Genomic DNA, 26,962 nt, shown 5'->3' with positions numbered 1-26,962 from the left:
GCAACTGTTCATAATATAAGCCCCTTAATAAAGAAATGTATTCTCAGATATTCAACTTTTACATATACAGGACAAGGAAGAGAACTTTACTTTAACGTTTGAATAAAGTATAAAGGAATAAACTTAAAAACATACTGCAATCAATCTCATTGTAGCGAAGATCACCAAGTCATTTCCCTCTAGCTTATAAGCATACTGCTCTTGCAGCTTGCTTATCTTCACAGAGTTCCATATAGGAAAGTCTCTACCATACTCTAGAGGAATAGAAAATGACCTAGAACGGATATATTACATCCGTTTGCATCTACGGGGCAAACAGAATAACTCTGTTCCATTCTCATGTCAGAGAACGAGGCAGAGTTAAAAACACATGCTCAGGCATCTAAAAATGTCGCCGCTCTGATATTAAAAAGGAGTGGCCAAAAACCGGCGCTGAAAGGAAGCTTCGTTCCGTTACTAACTCTTCTCTATGTAAGAGGAATTAACTGTCAAAAGCATAGATAAAGTGCTAAAATCGTAATTAGTACACTGGCACCCTCGTGCAGCTTCCACTCTGTTCCATGCTGAAGCGCTTCTAAAAACAAAGCAGGAAAATCAAAGTGAAACCACAATGTGTGCTCAGTCCCTTCTAAGACACCAGCACAGCTACACAGCCCCTTAGAAATGGCGCCATATACTCTTTCTCCCCTGACCTAGTCACTTCAGACCACTCAGTCACTAAAAAGGGTCTGCCAAAATACAGAACAAAAGTACTAAAATTAGATCTGAGCCTCAAGGTGGTTAACCCCCTCCTTGCTATGAAGGAGATTAACCCCTAAGTCTCCAAGTCTCATGATTAATGTGCCTGCACACTGCCCTAAGCAGCCATAAGGATTTGTCCCACTAAAAGCAGAGGGTCCTTAACCCTTTCAATGCCAGCCTTCTAGCCCCAGAAGAACAAAAGGCTGCATTCTAGTCATTTGTCAGTCAGATGACTCACAAAGTATGAGAGCATGCCGCTGCTCACAGAGACCTGTGTAAAAAGAAAGGAGAGTAAACCTACTCAGGCTTTCAATACCAGGGCAGCAACAAGTTAGGAAAACGCAGCAAAGCACACTTTACAAGTTCCTCACTGCTTTAAAGCTACCACAGCCCTGCTGAAGAGACTAAAGTAGAGTACAGCTATACCTAAATTGTAATGGAAGATCAGAGCAATCCTGCCCTGGCTTAAAAATAAAAAAATCTTGGCAGAAGAATCTTAATCAGGACACCTAATTACTTCACCTTCTCCTTGCACTAGAGGCAAAGAGAATGACTGGGGGTTGTGGGAAGGGAAGTGATACTTAACAGCATTGCTGTGGTGCTCTTTGCCTCCTCCTGCTGGCCAGGAGTGATAAACCCAACAGTAATTGATGATCACGTGGACTCACTGTGTCTTAAAGGGGCAGTAAACCTACAAACGAATGTTATATAATTCTGCACATAGTGCATCATTTGAAATGATTCAAATACATATTCTGTTCCATTCAATGTTTTTTGTTGTTGCTCAGATTCATATTTTTATAAATCATACCATAACCTTCTGAAACAAGCCCCCACCATTAGGGCAGTTGCTTGAAAGAGGCTTACAATCAAAACATCTTGTCTCTATACTGAGGCTAATCCATCTTAGTATTAGAACTTATATGTCTGTCCTTTTCCAGAGCTCTTTTTTGTGCTAAACTCACCAAGCTTTACCTAAATGTTACAAATATAGCTGCATAGTTGTTTAAAGGGTTAATGGCGAGGCATTGCGGTATAAATTTGCAGGTAAAGTAATTAAAGTACATAATATATTTTGTCTCTATCCCAACTTGTTTTATGTCACTTTAAAGGACAGCACAACCAATGAAACAATATTTATGAAATGTAGAAATTACTTTCATATAATAAAATTTTCAAATCTGGATATCATGGTTAATCAAACCTAGGGCACCAGAGTAGAACATGGCTTATGCCTGAACCATAAAAGGTATTAATCAGATTGCAAGAAGTTACATATGTTGTTACATATGTATAACATATGCTGGCATCACATTATAGAACAGGGCTTGACAAATTTAGGAGCAAAAAAAAAAAAATTATTAAAAGGTTCAAGACACACACTTTGTTTACAACCCAGAGGGCTAAAATTTTAGGAGCTATGTCTCTGTAGTATCTGTGATTTATCAAGTCCTTATGTGTGTTTTGGTTTGCTCGTTAAAAAGGGACATAGAAAACTTTGAGATGGTAATATAAAATGATAAATCATATACATAGATACACACACCGCAATATACTATCATTATTTACTTTATCCCCTTTTCCTGTAATTCCATTCTGAAACTGTGAGCTTTTCAGTTCCTGTTAGAAATAGAGGTCCAGATAGCCACATAGCCATTGGCTGCACACTCTAGTGGCCTATTTATAACTGTCCCTAATTGGCCACAGCAGAGAAAGTAACTCAAGTTACAATATGGCAGATCTCATTGTTTTATAGACACTAAAACTTTACACTTATTTTGTCAATATTTAAACAGCTAATTAATCTTTAAATAATACATCTACATGTTATGCTCAGACTAATCTTTTCTTTGAATGCATCATCCTATCAAGCATTTATTAAGTGTTTCATGTCCCTTTAGTGTTACTCATCTATGCCCCTACAAGCTGAAGTTAAGGTAAGAGCTTCTTTCCTGTCAGTCAATATCCAATATATACACTATATGCCCAAAAGTATGTGATCACCTGACCATCACACATATGCATTAATATGGAAACACCCCCCCCCCCCCCAGTTGCAGTTAGATCAGCCACAATTCTTCTGGGAAGGCTTTCCACAATGAATGTGTGTGGGAATTTGTGCCAAAATAAGCATTTGTGAGGTTAGGCATTGATACTGGATGGTCTTGCAATCAACCCAAACATGTTCAATGGGCTAAAACCAGGGCTTGGAGCAAACCACTCGAGGTCCTACATAACAAACCTGTCAAACCATGGCTTCATTGACCTTGCTTTGGGCACACAGTCATGCTAGGAGCCTTCCCCAAACTGTTGCCACAAAGGTGAACGAATCCAGTTGTCTAAAACATCTTTATATCCTGTAGCATTAAGATGATCCTTCACTGAAACTAAGGGGCCTAGCAGAAACCATCAAACACAGACCTAGACCATTATCCCACCAATAAACTTTACAGTAGGTAATATGCATTCAAGAAGTTATCATTATTCTGGCATTTGCCACATCCAGATTCTTTCATCAGACTGCCAGACAGCAAAGTGTGATTCATCACTCCAGAGCCCAGTGGTAGTGTGCTTTATACCACTCCAGCTGACATTTATCAATGCACATGTTGATGTGAGGCTTGTGTACAGCTGCTCAGCCATGGAAACCCATGTCATGGAGCTCCTGATGCACAGTTATTGTGCTAATGCTGCTTCCAGAAGCAGTTTAGAACTCTGTAGTGAGTGATGCAACAGAAGATAGGGGATTTTTACGGGCTACATGCTTCAGCACTCAGTAGAGGTGTCCACATACACAATATAGCCAAAACTATTTCCTTTAAGTTTACAACTGGATCATGATCTAGGCCAGTGAGCTTAAAATCCTGAATATGTGCTCAATTCAATGCAAATGTATTTTATTAAATCAACATAAAAACGCTAAATTAAACTTTAAAAAAGGTAAATTTAACAGTATGAGATTGCAAAATAAAAATGTTTAATTGTGTGTAGTAAAAAAACAACTTTGTAATATATGCTCATTATTTATTTTGTCCCCTTTCATGTAAATTTAATGCTGAAAATAATTGTTTTTTCTCAATTCCAATTAGTTCCTATTAAGTAATGTGTGTCCCATGTTGTAACCTAAGTTTTCTTCCTTTTCTTAAAAGAGTGTGTAAACAAGACTGTGTGGATACCATGTTAGTTACTTTAACAATCCTATATTCCACACAACCTTGTTGCACTCTCTCTTTTAGTGCCTATTTTATATCTAGGTTCAAACATAAATGTGCACATTAATTTAAATAAATTAAGGTAATTTATAAAAACTAAACCTTTACACTTCTATTTTTTTAATGATATTGTTTAAATATTGAAGATACATCTAAATGCTAGTCTCAGACTAAGCTTTAAAAAAAAAAAAAGGACATGAACCCATTTTTTTCTTTTATGATTCAGATAGAGCATTTACAATTTACTTTTATTATAAAATTTGCTTCAGTCTCTTGGTATTCGTTGTTAAAGGAGCAGCAATGCACTACAGCTAGCTGATCACATAGGGTGAGCAAGAGTCCTATATGAGCAACCACCAATCAGCAGCTAGCTCCCAGTAGTGCATTGCTACGTCTGAGCCTACCTAGGTATGTTTTTCAACAAAGCAAATTAGATAACAGAAGTACACTGTAAAGTTGTGAGTGCCAACGACGGCTCTGAGCTGTCGCAAGTTTTCCCAGTCAGGTGCTGACAACAACTTAGAGCCGTCAATAGCACTCACCCACCTTGAGGGCAATCTGGGGGCTCCCATAGAATCCCACTCTGGCGATCGGGCCTGTATAGTGACAGGCATCCCCGGGGCTTCACGTTTTGCGTGATGACGTCACCGCGCAACTTTATTATTATTATTTTTTTTTTTTTTTTAAAAATACAGAAATCCTCAAATCCAGCTTAGCACCCAGGTGGGAAATTGCTTGGCACTCAAAGGGATAAAATCGCATGCTCTGTCTGAATCATGAAAGTTTAAAGTGACTGTTAACTTTCCTCTTCATAGAATCAGATCCGGAACGTTAGCGATTTTTTAGATGGAGTTTAATTAATTAGTTGTAATGAAGATGCTCTATAACTTACTTTTTAATAAAGCGATAAAATTCAAATATCCTGCGCTCCGCCACCCACTTCAAAAGTCAATTTTTCTGTGAGCCAATGGTTTGAATTGTTCTCCAATCAGTGCTCTTCCCCTATGGCACTTTTGTTGTAGCTATAGTGCTGATTGGAGAACAAATCAAACAATTAGCTCACAGAAAAATTTATGTTTAAAGTGGGTAGCGGAGTGCAGGGTATTTGAATTTTATATCTATATTAAAAAGTAAGTTATAGTGCAACTTCATTATTGATGAATTAAACTCCATCTAAAAGTGCTACTAATATTCCTGATCAGTTTTTATAAAGGGGAGAGTTTACCATAAGTTAGATTTTACTGTCCCTTTAAATGAGCCAGTATGTCTAGAATTGTTTATTTGTACTGTTAAAATATCCCTTAGAATCATATTAGAGTATACAATTTTAAAAATATTTCCAGTTTACGTCTGCCATCAAATTTACTTAGAATTGTGTTCTTGTCTTTAGCACTCTACTGCAGCAATGTGTGCAACGGTGTATAAAAAGTAATTTATCACACATTATATGCTTGGAAAAGTTGTTTATTTTCTGGAGTCTGACAGAGGTCTTTGTTTGTAAAGGAGATTGTGTTATTTAACAATTGTAGAAAGGCAGATGCTCATTCTTGGAAAAGTGACTTGTCTGAGACACCAGCTTCAAGTGAGCACTGTAAATGGTCACAGTTCACATACATATGAGTCTGATTGGGTCTGTCAAAATGATAGATAATCCCTTTATAACCCATTCCCCAGTTTTGTATAACCAACAGTTATATTAATACAATTTTTGCCTCTGTGATTACCTTGTATCTAAGCCACTTCAGACTGCTACCTTATCTCAGTTCTTTTGACAGCATTTAGCCAATCAGTGCTGACTCCTAGGTAACTCCACAGGCTTTAGCACAATGTGAGCACAGTGTTATCAATGTGTGCACACACGAACTAATGCCCTCTAGCTGTAAAAAACAGTCAAAATCACCTGAGGCGGCTTTCAAGGGCTTAGAAAATAGCATATGATCCTACCTAGGTTTAGCTTTCAACAAAGAATACAGAGATAACAAAGCAAATGTGATGATAAAAGTAAATTGGAAAGTTGTTTAGAATTGCATGCCCTATCTGAATCATGAAAGTTTAATTTTAACTTGACTGTCCCTTTAACCCTTTAGTGACCAGACCATTTTTCAATTTTCTTACCGTTAAAGTGAAGGTCAATTTTCGTGTGAAAGTGCACGTTTTAAAAAAAAAATATTAAAAAACAGGGGCACTATCATTCATGAAAAATGACATTTCACCCGTTTTCTTAAAATATACTTACCTTTTCTTCTTGAAGCCGATCCAGTGCTTCACCAACCCGTCGCAAGCCTCTTCATACGTCAGCAATGACAATTCTGGCATCCTCCAATCACGGCTTCCCCCCCGGGGGAATCATTGCCTGAGGCAACTCCAAGATTGGAAGAAGCCGGTTTTGTCACTGCTGGGTAAGTAAACCAGGAAGAAGCAGGCGGGGCACTGTTTCAGAACAGCGATCCGGCGTTTCAGAAGAAAAAACATAATTTATGTAAGAACTTACCTGATAAATTCATTTCTTTCATATTAGCAAGAGTCCATGAGCTAGTGACGTATGGGATACACATTCCCACCAGGAGGGGCAAAGTTTCCCAAACCTCAAAATGCCTATAAATACACCCCTCACCACACCCACAATTCAGTTTAACGAATAGCCAAGAAGTGGGGTGATAAGAAAAAAGTGCGAAGCATAAATATAAGGAATTGGAATAATTGTGCTTATACAAAAAAATCATAACCACCACAAAAAGGGTGGGCCTCATGGACTCTTGCTAATATGAAAGAAATGAATTTATCAGGTAAGTTCTTACATAAATTATGTTTTCTTTCATGTAATTAGCAAGAGTCCATGAGCTAGTGACGTATGGGATAATGACTACCCAAGATGTGGATCTTTCACGCAAGAGTCACTAGAGAGGGAGGGATAAAATAAAGACAGCCAATTCTGCTGAAAAAAATCCACACCCAAAAATAAAGTTTAAATCTTATAAAGAAAAAAACTGAAAATATAAGCAGAAGATTCAAACTGAAACAGCTGCCTGAAGTACTTTTCTACCAAAGACAGCTTCAGAAGAAGAAAACACATCAAAATGGTAGAATTTAGTAAAAGTATGCAAAGAAGACCAAGTTGCTGCTTTGCAAATCTGATCAACCGAAGCTTCATTCCTAAACGCCCAGGAAGTAGAAACTGACCTAGTAGAATGAGCTGTAATCCTTTGAGGCGGAGTTTTACCCGACTCCACATAAGCATGATGAATTAAAGATTTCAACCAAGATGCCAAAGAAATGGCAGAGGCCTTCTGACCTTTCCTAGAACCAGAAAATATAACAAATAGACTAGAAGTCTTTCGGAAATTCTTAGTAGCTTCAACATAATATTTCAAAGCTCTAACTACATCCAAAGAATGCAATGATTTCTCCTTAGAATTCTTAGGATTAGGACATAATGAAGGAACCACAATTTCTCTACTAATGTTGTTGGAATTCACAACCTTAGGTAAAAATTTAAAAGAAGTTTGCAACACCGCCTTATCCTAGTGAAAAATCAGAAAAGGAGACTCACAAGAAAGAGCAGATAATTCAGAAACTCTTCTGGCAGAAGAGATAGCCAAAAGGAACAAAACTTTCCAAGAATGTAATTTAATGTCCAATGAATGCATAGGTTCAAACGGAGGAGCTTGAAGAGCCCTCAGAACCAAATTCAAACTCCAAGGAGGAGAAATTGACTTAATGACAGGTTTTATACGAACTAAAGCTTGTACAAAACAATGAATATCAGGAAGATTAGCAATCTTTCTGTGAAAAAGAACAGAAAGAGCAGAGATTTGTCCTTTCAAGGAACTTGCAGACAAACCTTTATCCAAACCATCCTGAAGAAACTGTAAAATTCTCGGAATTCTAAAAGAATGCCAGGAAAAATGATGAGAAATACACCAAGAAATATAAGTCTTCCAGACTCTATAATATATCTCCCTAGATACAGATTTACGAGCCTGTAACATAGTATTAATCACAGAGTCAGAGAAACCTCTTTGACTAAGAATCAAGCGTTCAATCTCCATACCTTTAAATTTAAGGATTTGAGATCCTGATGGAAAAAAGGACCTTGCGACAGAAGGTCTGGCCTTAACAGAAGAGTCCACGGTTGGCAAGAGGCCATCCGGACAAGATCCGCATACCAAAACCTGTGAGGCCATGCTGGAGCTACCAGCAGAACAAACGAGCATTCCTTCAGAATCTTGGAGATTACTCTTGGAAGAAGAACTAGAGGTGGAAAGATAACTAAACGATGGTGATCTGTCCACCACGTCAGAGAGTGTCGTATGATCTTGAAGAAACAACACAAGTCGATTCGTATGAGATTCTGCTAAATGTGAAGACTGAGCAAGTACCAAGATATCGTCCAAATAAGGAAATACCACAATACCCTGTTCTCTGATTACAGACAGAAGGGCACCGAGAACCTTTGTAAAAATTCTTGGAGCTGTAGCTAGGCCAAACGGCAGAGCCACAAACTGGTAATGCTTGTCTAGGAAAGAGAATCTCAGAAACTGATAGTGATCTGGATGAATCGGAATATGCAGATATGCATCCTGTAAATCTATTGTAGACATATAATGCCCTTGCTGAACAAAAGGCAGGATAGTCCTTACAGTTACCATTTTGAATGTTGGTATCCTTACATAACGATTCAATATTTTTAGATCCAGAACTGGTCTGAAGGAATTCTCCTTCTTTGGTACAATGAAGAGATTTGAATAAAACCCCAGTCCCTGTTCCAGAACTGGCATAATTACTCCAGCCAACTCTAGATCTAAAACACATTTCAGAAATGCTTGAGCCTTCGCTGGGTTACTGGGACACGGGAAAGAAAAAATCTCTTTGCAGGAGGCCTTATCTTGAAGCCAATTCTGTACCCTTCTGAAACAATGTTCTGAATCCAAAGATTGTGAACGGAATTGATCCAAATTTCTTTGAAAAAAACGTAATCTGCCCCCTACCAGCTGAGCTGGAATGAGGGCCGCACCTTCATGTGGACTTGGGAGCTGGCTTTGGTTTTCTAAAAGGCTTGGATTTATTCCAGACTGGAGATGGTTTCCAAACTGATACCGCTCCTGAGGATGAAGGATCAGGTTTTTGTTCCTTGTTGTGACGAAAGGAACGAAAACGATTATTAGACCTAAATTTACCTTTAGATTTTTTATCCTGTGGTAAAAAAGTTCCTTTCCCTCCAGTAACAGTTGAGATAATAGAATCCAACTGAGAACCAAACAATTTATTACCCTGGAAAGAAAGGGAAAGCAGAGTAGACTTAGAAGACATATCAGCATTCCAAGTTTTAAGCCATAAAGCTCTTCTAGCTAAAATAGCTAGAGACATATACCTGACATCAACTCTAATGATATCAAAGATGGCATCACAAATAAAATTATTAGCATGTTGAAGAAGAATAATAATGCTATGAGAATTATGATCTGTTACTTGTTGCGCTAAAGCTTCTAACCAAAAAGTTGAAGCTACAGCAACATCCGCTAAAGATATAGCAGGTCTAAGAAGATTACCTGAACACAAGTAAGCTTTTCTTAGAAAGGATTCAATTTTCCTATCCAAAGGATCCTTAAAGGAAGTACCATCTGCCGTAGGAATAGTAGTACGCTTAGCAAGAGTAGAGACAGCCCCATCAACCTTAGGGATTTTGTCCCAAAACTCTAATCTGTCAGATGGCACAGGATAGAATTGCTTAAAACGTTTAGAAGGAGTAAATGAATTACCCAAATTATTCCATTCCCTGGAAATTACTTCAGAAATAGCACCAGGGACAGAAAAAACTTCTGGAATAACTACAGGAGATTTAAAAACCTTATCTAAACGTTTAGATTTAGTATCAAGAGGACCAGAATTCTCAATTTCTAATGCAATTAGGACTTCTTTAAGTAAAGAACGAATAAATTCCATTTTAAATAAATATGAGATTTATCAGCGTCAACCTCTGAAACAGAATCCTCTGAACCAGAAGAACCATTATCAGAATCATGATGTTCATTTAAAAATTCATCTGAAAAATGAGAAGTTTTAAAAGACTTTTTACGTTTACTAGAAGGAGGAATAACAGACATAGCCTTCTTAATGGATTTAGAAACAAAATCTCTTATGTTATCAGGAACATTAGATGTTGACGGAACAGCAACAGGTAATGTAACAGTACTAAAGGAAATATTATCTGCATTAACAAGTTTGTCATGACAAACAGTACAAACAACAGCTGGAGGAACAGATACCATAAGTTTACAGCAGATACACTTAGCTTTGGTAGCTCCAGCACCAGGCAGCGATTTTCCAGAAGTATCTTCTGACTCAGTTTCAACGTGGGACATCTTGCAATATGTAATAGAAAAAACAACATATAAAGCAAAATTGATCAAATTCCTTAAATGACAGTTTCAGGAATGGGAAAAAATGCCAGTGAACAAGCTTCTAGCAACCAGAAGCAATAAATAATGAGACTTAAATAATGTGGAGACAATAGTGACGCCCATATTTTTTTAGCGCCAAAAAATGACGCCCACATTATTTGGCGCCTAAATGCTTTTGGCACCAAAAATGACGCCACATCCGGAACGCCGACACTTTTGGCGCAAAAGAACGGCAAAAATGACGCAACTTCCGGCGACATGTATGACGCCGGAAACAGAAAAAAAATTTTGCGCCAAGAATGACGCAATAAAATGAAGCATTTTCAGCCCCCGCGAGCCTAACAGCCCACAGGGAAAAAGTCAAATTTTAAGGTAAGAAAAAAAACATAATTTATGCTTACCTGATAAATTTATTTCTCTTGTAGTGTATCCAGTCCACGGATCATCCATTACTTATGGGATATTAACTCCTCCCCAACAGGAAGTGCAAGAGGATTCACCCAGCAGAGCTGCTATATAGCTCCTCCCCTAACTGCCATTACCAGTCATTCGACCGAAAACATGCAGAGAAAGGAAAAACATAGGGTGCAGTGGTGACTGTAGTTTAATGGAAAAATTACCTGCCTTAAAGTGACAGGGCGGGCCGTGGACTGGATACACTACAAGAGAAATAAATTTATCAGGTAAGCATAAATTATGTTTTCTCTTGTTAAGTGTATCCAGTCCACGGATCATCCATTACTTATGGGATACCAATACCAAAGCTAAAGTACACGGATGACGGGAGGGACAGGCAGGCTCTTTATACGGAAGGAACCACTGCCTGAAGAACCTTTCTCCCAAAAACAGCCTCCGAAGAAGCAAAAGTGTCAAATTTGTAAAATTTGGAAAAAGTATGAAGAGAAGACCAAGTTGCAGCCTTGCAAATCTGTTCAACAGAAGCCTCATTCTTAAAGGCCCAAGTGGAAGCCACAGCTCTAGTAGAATGTGCTGTAATTCTTTCAGGAGGCTGCTGTCCAGCAGTCTCATAGGCTAACCGTATTATGCTACGAAGCCAAAAGGAGAGAGAGGTAGCCGAAGCTTTTTGACCTCTCCTCTGACCAGAATAAACGACAAACAGGGAAGACGTTTGTCGAAAATCCTTAGTTGCCTGTAGATAAAATTTCAGGGCACGGACTACATCTAGATTGTGTAGCAGACGTTCCTTTTTCGAAGAAGGATTAGGACACAAAGATGGAACCACAATCTCTTGATTGATATTCCTGTTAGTGACCACCTTAGGTAGGAACCCAGGTTTAGTACGCAGAACTACCTTGTCTGAATGAAAAATCAGATAAGGAGAATCACAATGTAAGGCAGATAACTCAGAGACTCTTCGAGCCGAGGAAATCGCCATTAAAAACAGAACTTTCCAAGATAACAACTTGATATCAATGGAATGAAGGGGTTCAAACGGAACACCCTGTAAAACATTAAGAACTAAGTTCAAACTCCATGGTGGAGCAACAGTTTTAAACACAGGCTTGATCCTAGCTAAAGCCTGACAAAAAGCTTGAACGTCCGGAACTTCTGACAGACGTTTGTGTAAAAGAATGGACAGAGCTGAAATCTGTCCCTTTAAGGAACTAGCGGATAAACCCTTTTCTAAACCTTCTTGTAGAAAAGACAATATCCTCGGAATCCTAACCTTACTCCATGAGTAACTCTTGGATTCGCACCAATATAAGTATTTGCGCCATATCTTATGGTAAATCTTTCTGGTAACAGGCTTCCTAGCCTGTATTAAGGTATCAATAACTGACTCAGAAAAACCACGTTTTGATAAAATCAAGCGTTCAATTTCCAAGCAGTCAGCTTCAGAGAAATTAGATTTTGATGTTTGAAGGGACCCTGGATCAGAAGGTCCTGTTTCAGAGGTAGCGACCAAGGTGGACAGGATGACATGTCCACTAGATCTGCATACCAAGTCCTGCGTGGCCATGCAGGCGCTATTAGAATCACTGATGCTCTCTCCTGTTTGATTCTGGCAATCAATCGAGGAAGCATCGGGAAGGGTGGAAACACATAAGCCATCCAAGGTGCTGTCAAAGCATCTATCAGAACCGCTCCCGGATCCCTGGATCTGGACCCGTAACGAGGAAGCTTGGCGTTCTGTCGAGACGCCATGAGATCTATCTCTGGTTTGCCCCAACGTCGAAGTATTTGGGCAAAGACCTCCGGATGAAGTTCCCACTCCCCCGGATGAAAAGTCTGACGACTTAAGAAATCCGCCTCCCAGTTCTCCACTCCCGGGATGTGGATTGCTGACAGGTGGCAAGAGTGAGACTCTGCCCAGCGAATTATCTTTGATACTTCCATCATTGCTAGGGAGCTTCTTGTCCCTCCCTGATGGTTGATGTAAGCTACAGTCGTGATGTTGTCCGACTGAAACCTGATGAACCCCCGAGTTGTTAACTGGGGCCAAGCCAGAAGGGCATTGAGAACTGCTCTCAATTCCAGAATGTTTATTGGTAGGAGACTCTCCTCCTGATTCCATTGTCCCTGAGCCTTCAGAGAATTCCAGACAGCGCCCCAACCTAGTAGGCTGGTGTCTGTTGTTACAATTGTCCAGTCCGGCCTGCTGAATGGCATCCCCCTGGACAGATGTGGCCGAGAAAGCCACCATAGAAGAGAATTTCTGGTCTCTTGATCCAGATTCAGAGTAGGGGACAAGTCTGAGTAATCCCCATTCCACTGACTTAGCATGCACAATTGCAGCGGTCTGAGATGTAGGCGTGCAAAGGGTACTATGTCCATTGCTGCTACCATTAAGCCGATCACCTCCATGCATTGAGCTACTGACAGGTGTTGAATGGAATGAAGGACACGGCATGCATTTTGAAGCTTTGTTAACCTGTCTTCTGTCAGGTAAATCTTCATTTCTACAGAATCTATAAGAGTCCCCAAGAAGGGAACTCTTGTGAGTGGAAAGAGAGAACTCTTCTTTTCGTTCACCTTCCATCCATGCGACCTTAGAAATGCCAGTACTAACTCTGTATGAGACTTGGCAGTTTGAAAGCTTGAAGCTTGTATCAGAATGTCGTCTAGGTACGGAGCTACCGCAATTCCTCGCGGTCTTAGTACCGCCAGAAGAGCACCCAGAACCTTTGTGAAGATTCTCGGAGCCGTAGCCAATCCGAATGGAAGAGCTACAAACTGGTAATGCCTGTCTAGAAAGGCAAACCTTAGATACCGGTAATGATCTTTGTGAATCGGTATGTGAAGGTAAGCATCCTTTAAATCCACTGTGGTCATGTACTGACCCTTTTGGATCATGGGTAAAATTGTCCGAATAGTCTCCATTTTGAACGATGGAACTCTTAGGAATTTGTTTAGGATCTTTAAATCCAGGATTGGCCTGAAAGTTCCCTCTTTTTTGGGAACCACAAACAGATTTGAGTAAAACCCTTGTCCCTGTTCCGACCGTGGAACTGGATGGATTACTCCCATTAATAAAAGCTCTTGTACGCAGCGTAGAAACGCCTCTTTCTTTATTTGGTTTGTTGACAACCTTGACAGATGAAATCTCTCTCTTGGGGGAGAGTATTTGAAGTCCAGAAGGTATCCCTGAGATATTATCTCTAGCGCCCAGGGATCCTGGACATCTCTTGCCCAAGCCTGGGCGAAGAGAGAAAGTCTGCCCCCCACTAGATCCGTTCCCGGATCGGGGGCCCTCAATTCATGCTGTTTTAGGGGCACCAGCAGGTTTCCTGGCCTGCTTGCCCTTGTTCCAGGACTGGTTAGGTCTCCAGCCTTGTCTGTAGCGAGCAACAGATCCTTCTTGTTTTGGAGCAGAGGAAGTTGATGCTGCTCCTGCTTTGAAATTCCGAAAGGAACGAAAATTAGATTGTCTAGCCTTAGGTTTGGCTCTGTCTTGAGGCAGGGCATGGCCTTTACCTCCTGTAATGTCAGCGATAATTTCTTTCAATCCGGGCCCGAATAAGGTCTGCCCTTTGAAAGGTATATTAAGAAATTTAGACTTAGAAGTAACGTCAGCTGACCAGGATTTTAGCCACAGTGCTCTGCGCGCCTGAATGGCGAATCCGGAATTCTTAGCCGTAAGCTTAGTTAAATGTACTACGGCATCTGAAATAAATGAGTTAGCTAACTTAAGAGCTTTAAGCCTGTGTGTAATCTCATCTAATGGAGCTGATTCAAATGTCCCTTCCAGAGACTCAAACCAAAATGCTGCTGCAGCCGTGACAGGCGCAATGCATGCAAGGGGTTGCAATATAAAACCTTGTTGAACAAACATTTTCTTAAGGTAACCCTCTAACTTTTTATCCATTGGATCTGAAAAGGCACAGCTATCCTCCACCGGGATAGTGGTACGCTTAGCTAAAGTAGAAACTGCTCCCTCCACCTTAGGGATCGTTTGCCATAAGTCCCGTGTGGTGGTGTCTATTGGAAACATCTTTCTAAATATCGGAGGGGGTGAGAACGGCACACCGGGTCTATCCCACTCCTTAGTAACAATTTCAGTAAGTCTCTTAGGTATAGGAAAAACGTCAGTACTCGACGGTACCGCAAAATATTTATCCAACCTACACATTTTTTCTGGTATTGCAACTGTGTTACAATCATTCAGAGCCGCTAACACCTCCCCTAATAATACACGGAGGTTTTCCAGCTTAAATTTAAAATTTGAAATATCTGAATCCAATCTGTTTGGATCAGAACCATCAGCCGCAGAATGAAGCTCTCCGTCCTCATGTTCTGCAAGTTGTGACGCAGTATCTGACATGGCCCTAACATTATCAGCGCACTCTGTTCTCACCCCAGAGTGATCACGCTTACCTCTTAGTTCTGGTAATTTAGCCAAAACTTCAGTCATAACAGTAGCCATATCCTGTAATGTGATTTGTAATGGCCGCCCAGATGTACTCTGCGCCACAATATCACGCACCCCCCGAGCGGGAGATGCAGGTACTGACACGTGAGGCGAGTTAGTCGGCATAACTCTCCCCTCGTTGTTTGGTGAAATGTGTTCAATTTGTACAGATTGACTTTTATTTAAAGTAGCATCAATACAGTTAGTACATACATTTCTATTGGGCTCCACTTTGGCATTAGCACATATAGCACAGATGTCTTCCTCTGAATCAGACATGTTTAACACACTAGCAAATAAACTAGCAACTTGGAAATACTTTTCAAGTAATTTACTATAATATGAAAACGTACTGTGCCTATAAGAAGCACAGAAAGAGTTATGACAGTTGAAAGTTAATAAACTGAAAGGTTAAAGCATCAAATCTTTGTAAAAAACACAATTTTAGCAAAGGCTTGTTCCCATTAGCGAAGGATAACTAACCCTGATAGCAGAAAAAAAAGTTACAGAAATAAACGTTTTTTATCACAGTCAACTACAATCTCACAGCTCTGCTGTGAATGATTACCTCCCTCAAAACAAGTTTTGAAGACCCCTGAGTTCTGTAGAGATGAACCGGATCATGCAGGAAATACAATGAGCTTCTGACTGAATTTTTTGACCTCCCCCTCACACACAACAGTGAGAGAGATCAGTAAACTGTCATAAATTAAATAAAACAACTGCCAAGTGGAAAAAATAATGCCCAAAACATTTTATTCACCCAGTACCTCAGAAAATGAAACGATTTTACATGCCAGCAAAAAACGTTTAACATAAATTAAGTGTTATTAAAGAGCCTGTTGCCAGTCCCTGCAAATTAGACTAAAGCCTTATGCACACAGTATAATTCCAGTGAAGTGCCATTCCCCAGAATACTGAAGTGTAAAATATACATACATGACAGCCTGATACCAGTTGCTGCTACTGCATTTAAGGCTGAGTTTACATTATATCGGTATGGCAGAATTTTCTCATCAATTCCATTGTCAGAAAATAATAAGCTGCTACATACCTCTTTGCAGATTAATCTGCCCGCTGTCCCCTGATCTGAAGTTTACCTCTCCTCAGATGGCCGAGAAACAGCAATATGATCTTAACTACGCCGGCTAAAATCATAGTAAAAACTCAGGTAGATTCTTCTTCAAATTCTACCAGAGAAGGAATAACACACTCCGGTGCTATTATAAAATAAAACTTTTGATTGAAGGTATAAAACTAAATATAATCACCATAGTCCTCTCACACATCCTATCTAGTCGTTGGGTGCAAGAGAATGACTGGGAATGGCAGTTAGGGGAGGAGCTATATAGCAGCTCTGCTGGGTGAATCCTCTTGCACTTCCTGTTGGGAAGGAGTTAATATCCCATAAGTAATGGATGATCCGTGGACTGGATACACTTAACAAGAGAAATGATTTATTCATATGCATTATCCCAAATATGAAACTGACTGTCTGAAATAAGGAACGTTGAACATCTTGAGTCAAGGCAAATAAATGTTTGAATACATATATTTAGAACTTTATAAAAAAGTGCCCAACCATAGCTTAGAGTGTCACAGAAAATAAGACTTACTTACCCCAGGACACTCATCTACATGTAGTAGAAAGCCAAACCACTACTGAAACGAGAATCAGTAGAGGTAATGGTATATAAATAAGAGTATATCGTCGATCTGAAAAGGGAGGTAAGAGATGAATCTCTACGACCGATAACAGAGAACCTATGAAATAGACCCCGTAGAAGGAGATCATTGAATTCAAATAGGCAATACTCTCTTCACATCCCTCTGACATTCACTGCACGCTGAGAGGAAAACCGGGCTCCAACCTGCTGCGGAGCGCATATCAACGAAGAATCTAGCACAAACTTACTTCACCACCTCCACGGGAGGCAAAGTTTGTAAAACTGATTTGTGGGTGTCGTGAGGGGTGTATTTATAGGCATTTTGAGGTTTGGAAAACTTTGCCCCTCCTGGTGGGAATGTGTATCCCATACGTCACTAGCTCATGGACTCTTGCTAATTACATGAAAGAAAGGCAAGTATTTTTAAAATACGGTGCAATGTCAATTTTCATGAATGAAAGTGCCCCCGTTTTTAATAGTTATATTTAAAAACCGGGCACTTTCACATGAAAATTGACCTTCACTTTAAGGACCAGGGCTGTTTATACATTTCTGCAGTGTTTAGCTGTAATTTCCCTCTTACTCATTTACTGTATCCACACATATTATATACCGTTTTTCTCGCCATTAAATGGACTTTCTAAAGATACCATTATTTTCATCATATCATAAAAATTTACTATAATTTTTTTTTTATAAAATCTGATAAAAAAACAAAAAAACACTCTTTTTCTAACTTTGACCCCCAAAATCTGTTACATATCTACAAACACCAAAAAACACCAGTGCTAAATAGTTTCTAAATTTTGTCCTGAGGTTAGAAACACCCAATGTTTACATGTTCTTTGCAAGTTAAGACAATATGTACAAGTAGAACAAAATTAGCGATAGTTACATTGTAACACTGATATCTGTCAGGAATCCCTGAATATCCCTTCACATGTATATACTTTTTTTTAGTAGACAACCCAAAGTATTGATCTAGGCCCATTTTGGTATATTTCATGCCCCCATTTCACCGCCAAATGCAATCAAATAACAATCTTTTTTTTTTTTTTAAACTTTTCACAAACTTTAGGTTTCTCACTGAAATTATTTACAAACAGCCTTTGCAATTATGGCACAAATGATTGTAAATGCTTCTCTGAGATACCCTTTGTTCAGAAATAGCAGACATATATGGCTTTGGCATTGCTTTTTGGTAATTAGAAGGCCGCTAAATGCCGTTGCACACCACACTTGTATTATGCCCAGCAGTAAATGGGTTAATTAGGTAACTTGTAGGGTTAATTTTAGCTTTAGTGTATAGATTTACCCTCCCACCTGACACATCCCACCCTGATCACTCCCTGACCCCTCTCAAACAGCTCTCTTCCCTACCCCACTCCCCAAAGGTCACCCCCATCTTAAGTACTGGTGGAAAGGCTGACAGTATTAAATAAATAATAAAAAAAATATATATATTTTCTGCAGTGTAGGATCCCCCCTTACCACCCAATCTCCCTCAGCCCCCCCCCCCCCCCCCAAACAGCTCTATAACCCTCCCCCCTCTATTTGCTGCCATCTTAGGTACTGGCTGCCAGTACCCAGTTTGCTCTAAATTATTGTAATTTTTCTAAAAAAATAAATAAAAAATTCCATAGTGTAGTTGCCCCCCCCATTAGCATACCCCCCCTTCCAGATCCTTTTATTATTATCATTATCAGTTATATCCTTTTCCAGACATGGATCCCACATAGGATCCCCCTCCTTCGCACTCACTGCAGTGATGTAGAGTGGCAATCCCACCTGCTCCAGCCCTCCTCCAGCGATAGGCCGCCCACCCACCTCCCGCCAAGCCCTCCCACGCCACAAACGACTGGCAACATCAATGACCGATGTAGAGAGGGCCACAGAGTGGCCCTCTCTGCATTGGTTGCTTAGAAAAGGGTATTGCACAAGGCCTCAATATCGAGGCATCGCTGCAATACCCTGAAATCGTCTGGAAGCGATCACGATCGCTTCCAGCGCTTGAAATCCGAGGACGTTCACAACCGTTTTTTGTAGGACGTACCTGGTACATCCTTGGTCATTAAGGGGTTAAATAAATATGTTAAACCAAAGCCCATAAAATATACAATATGCAGTTCAGACATACTTGCTTCTTGGTTCAGAAGGACAAACTGAAAACAGCACTAACAAAAGGGATGTAAAATAAAATAGTCTAATGTATTATATGCAGCCAACAGTGCAATAATAAAATGCTCTGTGCACTTATCCCCTGCAAAAGGTTGAAAAACATAGTTAAAGTCAGTAACAAAGCTGCAATGTATTACTGGAACCTAGTTCAACACATCTGGTGAGACAATGACAAGAGGCATATGTGCATAGCTACCAGTCACCAGCTAGCTCTCAGCAACACATTGCTGCTCTTTTGCCTACCTAAATATGCGTTCCAACAAAGTATACCAGGAGCTCAAGGTAAATTCAATAACAGTAAATTAAAGAGTCTCTTAAATATGTCCTTAACTATGAAAGGTACATTTTGACTTTCATATCCCTAAAAGTAAACAGAGTGCTTTATCTCAAAACAACAAGTAACCAATCACACATTTACCCTAGCAAGTCCTCTGATCTTTTATTGGTGCATCAATGACAATTTAGACGGATAATATCAGGACTACATATGTATACAACTTTCGTAATTTCCCCAAATAGAGCACATAACCCCTGTTTTTTTACCTCTAAGGCACTGTTTTCAAACCTGTCCTCAGGCCTACCCAACAGGCCAGGTTTTCAGGAATACCTTGGGTGAAAGCAGGTAAAATAACCCTGTTTACTAATCAGCTGATTATTTCACCTGTACTCTAGTTCAGAAATCCACAAAATGTGGCCTGTGGACAGGTTTGAAAACCAGTGCTCTAAGATTTTCCTTGTGAACAACAGTTCCCTTCAAGTTTAATACAGAATATTGACATAGCATCCCAACAACAACATTTTAGAAGGTTAGAACAGATTACATGTCCCATGCTGACCTTTATTTTTAAAATAAAAATATCAGAGTTAATTGTAGAAAAATAAAATAAAAGGGTAAGGTTATCTCTTAAATTAGATCTCTTATCAAAAACTTGGTTATTAGCCAATCACAGCCCATAACACCCAACCACAAACAAATCCCAAAATACCTTTTTACTTTCTTCCATTTCATGCTCAAACATTGCACTGAATACAGGTGACCGAGCTGCACAAAAACAAAATCAAATATTATATTCTAATATTTAACATCATTACACATAAAAGGAACACACACATAAAAATAATTAGGTTATGTTGATCACTTAACTTACACTCCCTGTGCTCCAATCGCATAAACTTGAAACTATCATGTATCAATATAGTGATAAAGTTTATGTGCCCCTACGTGGGACTTTATCCTTTTAAGATCTAGTTGACCTAATAACCATGACATATGTCATTCTCACTGACCTGCCAGAATAGCTTTATGAGCCTGGAACTCCTGACCAGCAACACACAGACAGCAATCAGTGAAACGTGAGTTCTCCCACAATCCTCCAAGTTCATCTGCAAGACGGCATTCTGGGACTTTAACCATGTTCATTGTATTCTGACCAGATATGTTTACAGAATCCTGCACCACACTAACCTGTAAAGAGGGAATCACATGGGTGACAGAGCCATTTCAAAGAATAGCAACATGGCAGTATAAAGCTTCCTGTTAAAGAGCATTTAATATGAAGACGTTTCCAATGAGCCATGGTTGTATTAGTGTTATTTTCCTTTCTCTCTCTCTGGGCCAAACAATTTAAATGACTCAGTGATGGGATAATAAACTTTTCTCACTTTAATAACAATTATGTGGTCCACACACACCATATCTCAGCTCACCACACCTGTTCATTTTCCATGCTGTGTATACATTTAAAGTATCTTTCCATTTAAGGACCTAGATTTGGGCATTTTAATTATCATAGCCTGAAAGGAACTATAAATTTGCTTGGATGGGCTGTTTAGCTTCTCACATATGCCAGTATGCATAACTGTGTTGGCCATATACCTCACAAAACAGTGTAAGTTTGTCATCAGGAAGCAAGCCATTGGCCTCATCAAGTAGGAAGTCCCTACGAATGAATTTCTTGAAGCCCCAATCCTTTCCTTGCACAAATCGATAAGCTCTCTGACTCTCTACAAAGAGAACAAAGAAATGAGTCTTTAAGTTTGTGAAGTGAAAAGGAAAGAAGATGGGGGCCAGGAATAGTCACTTACCCATAGCCTTCGTTTCCTCGCCCTTGGCATTGAGTATGGAGAATTTGAACTTGGCACGCACCTCACTTTTCGGACAGCTAACTAATAGCAGATAAAGAGACAGGTAATCTTTACTTTCTTCATCCAGTCCCTTGGGATTCACCCGCAGGCACCTGACATGTGTCAAGGAGGACAAAAGTTAAATTACCTTCAGATGCCCTCCATTTAAGGTCTCTTGTTCTACCCCAAATCCTACAGTGTCCTTCCCAAACATATGATTACAATAGTTTTAGAGGGTTTTACATGACACATGCACACTGGGCACCAATCATTTTCCTTACCATTTAAGCTTATCGTTGGCCCCTGAGGAAAAGGTGGAACTCTTAATGACCTCCCCCATCTCCTCTCGACAGAAACTAAAATTGTTGATGGTCCACATGTATGAGAACTTTACCACCTTGATCTAAGAGGCATACAAGAGATAATCACTTATTGGTACTTCCAAATCTTTGAGAACAGTTACAAATCTCACTTATATTCAACCATTGTTATCTTTCATGTGTCCATCTTTCATTACAAAAAGACACCAAAATGTGTATCAAACACTCCTGTGTACAACATAACAACTCCTCCATGCACTCCAACCCCATCATACAAAATATGCATCAAGCGCCAATTTGAAAATAGTCACGCTACAATTTAATGCGTTACTGCATTAACCCAAAAAATGTACACATATTGTAGTGCCTACATTGTTCTGGCTTATGCACTTAATCAAGACATAATTAAGAACAGAATGATGAAACGTGTCTTTGTAGACTTTAAACTAACAAGTTAACAAATGCCATTTTTAAACTCCAAAACAGAGTTATCAGGCTACATTATCAAATCTATACCAACACATGCTACTACACAGCTCTCAACAAAGAAGCTATAAAATAACAATAAGATTATTACCTGTGTGTAGCACCAGCTTTCAGCCACAGGACCACTGGACATCTCAGCCGGGGGAGGGGGACTTGGTACTCGCGACATCGCCAGCTTGATGGTACTGTGTGAGCGGAGAAAGGAACCCGAGGGACCTTCTCCTGAAAAGTGAAATCAGTATCAGTGATCCTATCTGAGAATCTTGGCACAATACATTCAAGATAACACCTATATTACAATGACAATTATAAAAAGAGGCACCCTAAGAAATAGAGAAAGATATTCAATACAACACAAGACTGAGTCCATGTTTGATATACAATACAAGGCTTTTGATCAATAGTGCAAAACTCATGACTGATACACATGCTAAGATGTGATAGAGGTGGCCCAGCGCTATGATCTGTCCTGTGGCTGTACAGATAAGGGGTCCTAACTCACCCCTATGGAAAAAGATACAGGTGAAAAAAGGGGGTGTATGTACAGCGCCTAAGGCTCAGGACTGAATGTAATAAATTGTGAGGAAGGGTTTATCACAATAATAATTTACTAGTAGTAAACCCTTCCTCACAATTTATTACAATAAGTCCTGAGCCTTAGGTGCTGTACATACCCCCCCCCCCTTTTTTTCACCTGATACACAGGCTAAAACAGAGCTAGAAAATGTGTTCGAAATCTAGGAGTCAACCCATACCAGTGTTCTACACATTGAATTTTGCCAGCCGGGTGGCATTATGAAGTAGCTGGGAGGCATTATGAAGTCACCAGTGAGGGCAGTGTAATATTTCCTAATATTGTATCATTTTCTGCTATCCAAAGCAGAAATTAATAGCATAATTTAACAAATTTATTTAATGATAATTTGTGCAATAAAAATGTAACATGTTTAATATTAGCTAATTTTAGCTTGATATTGGCTAAAAGTTTAGCCGGGTGGTCAGGAGGGGGAAATGGGGGTGTCTTGAGGACTCTAAACCAGTACAAGTCCTGACTTTAAATACAGAATTGTAACTAATTTAAGTGAAACTAACTTCTGTTGTCCATTAAGAGGGACATGAAATGCAAACCTTTTCATGTTTCAGATAGAGTATACAACTTTAAACAACATCCCAGCTTCTGTTATCAAAATGTGCTTTATTCTCTTAGTATAACTGAACATATCTGGTGAGCAAAATACAAGAAGCATATATGTGCAGCAACCAATCAGCAGCTAGCTCCCAGTAGTGCATTGTTGCTCCTGAGCCTACCTAGGTATGCTTTTTAACAAAGCATACCAACAAACTACATAAATTAAATATAAGTAAACTGTGAAGTTGTTTAAAATTGCACATTCTAACAAAATTAAAAAAAAAAAAAAAAAGGTTTCATGTCCCTTTACCAATCTAGACTAACAAATAAAGCCTTATTGGAAAACTACAAATGTACTTCATTATAATGAGTTCCGTTGCCTGGCATGCCTCACCTGCCTAAATTGTAACACAATCAAGACAACATCAGCAACATTGAGTATCTACAAGTGACTCTCACCTCCAAGGCCTGTTCACATCACAGAAATAAAATAATTCATATTTGGTTTTATAATAAAAAGGGAATAGTTATTGTCAGAAAGAATAAAACATAATTCTGTTTAACAATATATACAAAAAAAAAACATACTATTCTATTTTTCATTATGATGGTTTTTTTTGTTCTTTGTTTACCAATCACAGACTACTAGAAACATTAAAGTTGTGTTTGTGTATATACTACGAACAATATTAAAGGGATATTCCAGCCAAAATTGGAAACCACATGGGTGCATTTTGGTATTGAACAGAAGCAATTTTGTAATATAAATGCATTAGCAAAAAGGCTTCTAATAAAAGCTATAGCTGTTTAAAAAGTGTATTTAAGTATGCACCGTGCACCAGCATTTTAAACCCAACACTTGTTCGGAGAGCCTAAGGTGCTTGTACCATCTGCTAATGACTCAATTTGTTAATTGCTGACATGATACACGCCCCACTGATAATCTGAGCAGCTGCATTCTTTAAAATGTGGGTGCAGTGAAAATATCTAGCTATACTTAACATGCAGAGAAAAATGTTAACACTTAAACAGTGATAACTATTAATAGAAGCATTTTTGCCAATATATGTATATTGAAAATATGTTTCTATTCCAAAATGCAATAAATCTATGTGTATTTAAATTTTGATTGAAATGTCCCTTTAAAATACTGAATATTTGCATGTATTAGGGGTGACTACACAAAGATGCCTGTGTAAATAAACACTATACTTTTCTCCAAATCATCTAGATAAGAGACTGTTAAAAGGTGGAAAACAAAGTCAAAATATAGGTAGTGCTCCACTTTCCTTTGGTCTCCCTCTGTCTGATTAAAGGGACACTGAGCCCAAATGTTTTCTTTTGTGATTCAGATAGAGCATGCAATTTTAAGCAACTTACTAATGTACTACTATTATCAAATTCTCTTCATTCTCTTGGTATCTTTATCTGAAATGCAAGAATGTAAGTTTAGATGCCGACCCATTTTTGGTGAACAAACTGAGGCCTATTTATTAAACGTCTGTCGGACCTGATCCGACAGTGCGGATCAGGTCTGACAGACCTCGCTGAATGCGGAGAGCAATACGCTCTCCGTATTCAGCATTGCACCTGCAGCTCTTGTGAGCTGCTGGTGCAATGCCTCCCCTTGCAGATTTGCGGCCAATCAGCCGCCAGCAGAAAGGTGTCAATCAACCTGATCGTACTCGATCGGGTTGATTTTCGGCGATGTCTGCCTGCCTGCCCAGAGCAGGTGGACAGGTTATGGAGCAGCGGTCCTTAGTCCGCTGCTTCATAACTGCTGTTTTCTGGCGGGCCCATCCGGAGCTTGATAAATGGGCCCCACTGTGTTGTTCTTGCTGATTGGTGGATACATTCACCCACCAATAAACAAGTGCTTTCCATGGTTCTGAACCAAAAAATAGCTTAGATGCCTTCTTTTTCAAATAAAGAAAGCAAGAGAACAAATAAAAATTGATAATAGGAGTAATTTAGAAAGTTGCTTAAATTTGCATTCTCTATCTCTAAGTTTACAGTTTTTTTTTCCTATACCTATCCAATGCCTTCAACTTCCACTATTATGTATTTGAGTGTTGTAAATCTGGTAGAGGCAGGATCCTTAAAGGGATACTGAACCTAATTTTTTTTCTTTTGTGATTCAGATAGAGCATGCCATTTTAAGCAACTTTCTAATTTAATCCTAATATAATTTTTTCTTCGTTCTCTTGCTATCTTTATTTGGTTCAGACCTTGGACAGCACTTGTTTATTGGTAGGTGAATTTATCCACCAATCAGCAAGAGCAACCCAGGTTGTTCACCAAATATGGGCCGGCATCTAAAAACTTACATTATTGCATTTCAAATAAAGATACCAAGAGAATGAAAATTTGATCATAGGAGTAAGTTAGAAAGTTGCTTAAAAATGCATGCTCTATCTGAATCACAAAAGAAAAAAAATGGGGTTCAGTGTCCCTTTAAGGACTGATAATACTATGATTTACATGTAAATAGAATATATGTTAAAAAAATGTAGGAAAAGGATCTTATCAGAGAACTTATTCTCTAATTTAGTAACAGTTGAAACTATTGTGGCAGAAAGTAAAAGGGTAACAGGTATTACTAGAAACAGCCAACTAACATATAAATATTGTTATGTTTTATAGCCATTAATAAACCATGTGGTTTAGCTAAAGCATATCTATAAGACACACGTATCTATCACAAGGAAGTAGAATGTTTGTAAATTATGTCAAAAGTAAGATATATATATTAGTTTCAAACACACTAAGTAATATGGTTACTCACTATACTCAGGCTCTGATAGTATTACTACTGATATCCCAGGTATCAATCAGCTGTCAGTTCTGGTTGTTGGCTCCTCCCCTCGGGCTCTCAGGAGCCCCCTCCTAGGGGCCCAGCCTCTCTTCCCTCCCCTCAAGGGATGCGATACCTGCTTCCTGGTCTGTTCTGCCCCACCCCTGGGGCCCCTTATTGCCCCCCTGAAAGCGAACTAGGAAGAGCCCTCACTATATGGCAGCATATGTGAAACACGCAAGGCTCACTATCTAGCAGGACAGGAATCCTGCAGCACTAAGCATGCGTATAACGAAAGGCGGTAGAGCGCAAGCGCAAACCTTGAATAGGAGGTTTCCCTGCACAGCGTCAACGACGTTAGTAAGCATGCGCAACGGTTGCACTTCCCCATTTACTCAAATGCATCATTTCAAGCTTCCACATTACGCATGCGCAAAGGGCGTGCAGTGTGACGGTTGCGCATGCGCACTCATTCGCTTTTGGCGCCTCTCGGCTAGCTGTTTCCGTGGGCTGACTTCAGTGTATATATGTTTATCCTGGGTGCTTCATTGCCAACATTTGCAGTTGAGCAGCAGTAATAAGGCGGGTTTACCACATCTCTCACCTCACCGAAGCTGCCCGGCGTTCCACATACTGCTAGGACGTACACCCGATACAGGTGACGTCACCACGCACAAATCCCTAAGCCTGCAAAATAAAATGAGTTTGCGTACTGTTCACCTGACTTGTGTAGGGTGGGAAAATGTAGCGACGTAATTCGCCGACTTTATATGTTTGTTTTTTTATACGGGTGTTAAAGTTATATCTTATAAAGTTTGAAAAACGAATAATCGATTTAACATCAAAATCCATTTAATACTACATTATCATTTTTTTTTTCAGAAGACAAATACATTTTCCTGCTCAGCTATTTGTATTCTTGTTCAGTATCAGTATAATACATTGATCACGTTAAAAACGCAAATTGAAAAAAAAAGTCCAGTCTTAGAATAATGGGTTGTATTGTTCCTCCTGTTTTAAACGTATTATTTGACTGCCAG

At 39.3% G+C, this 26,962-nt stretch overlaps 1 protein-coding gene across 2 annotated transcripts in view; it reads right to left on the bottom strand.

The window, feature by feature from the left end:
* SPOP (speckle type BTB/POZ protein) overlaps nucleotides 1-26,585 on the bottom strand; it is a 50,200-nt gene extending 23,615 nt beyond the window's left edge. The window contains exons 1-7 of one of the 2 annotated variants that reach the window (XM_053700163.1): nucleotides 26,527-26,585; nucleotides 22,091-22,221; nucleotides 21,475-21,596; nucleotides 21,155-21,306; nucleotides 20,946-21,073; nucleotides 20,357-20,534; nucleotides 20,056-20,111 (exon numbers count right to left, since the gene is read on the bottom strand). In XM_053700163.1, coding sequence (XP_053556138.1) covers nucleotides 20,056-20,111; nucleotides 20,357-20,534; nucleotides 20,946-21,073; nucleotides 21,155-21,306; nucleotides 21,475-21,596; nucleotides 22,091-22,168 — 714 coding nt within the window. In that variant the 5' untranslated portion in view covers nucleotides 22,169-22,221; nucleotides 26,527-26,585. Of the gene's footprint in view, nucleotides 1-20,055; nucleotides 20,112-20,356; nucleotides 20,535-20,945; nucleotides 21,074-21,154; nucleotides 21,307-21,474; nucleotides 21,597-22,090; nucleotides 22,222-25,913; nucleotides 26,449-26,526 lie in introns of those variants that run through there. The other variant, XM_053700159.1, reaches the window with a different exon arrangement.
* Between the last annotated feature and the right edge of the window lie 377 nt (nucleotides 26,586-26,962).

Source organism: Bombina bombina, chromosome 1, assembly GCF_027579735.1.
Source record: "Bombina bombina isolate aBomBom1 chromosome 1, aBomBom1.pri, whole genome shotgun sequence".
NCBI classification, from domain to species: domain Eukaryota; kingdom Metazoa; phylum Chordata; class Amphibia; order Anura; family Bombinatoridae; genus Bombina; species Bombina bombina.
The sequence above is the reverse complement of the archived record's forward strand: the minus strand, read 5'-3'. Positions and strand labels throughout refer to the sequence as shown.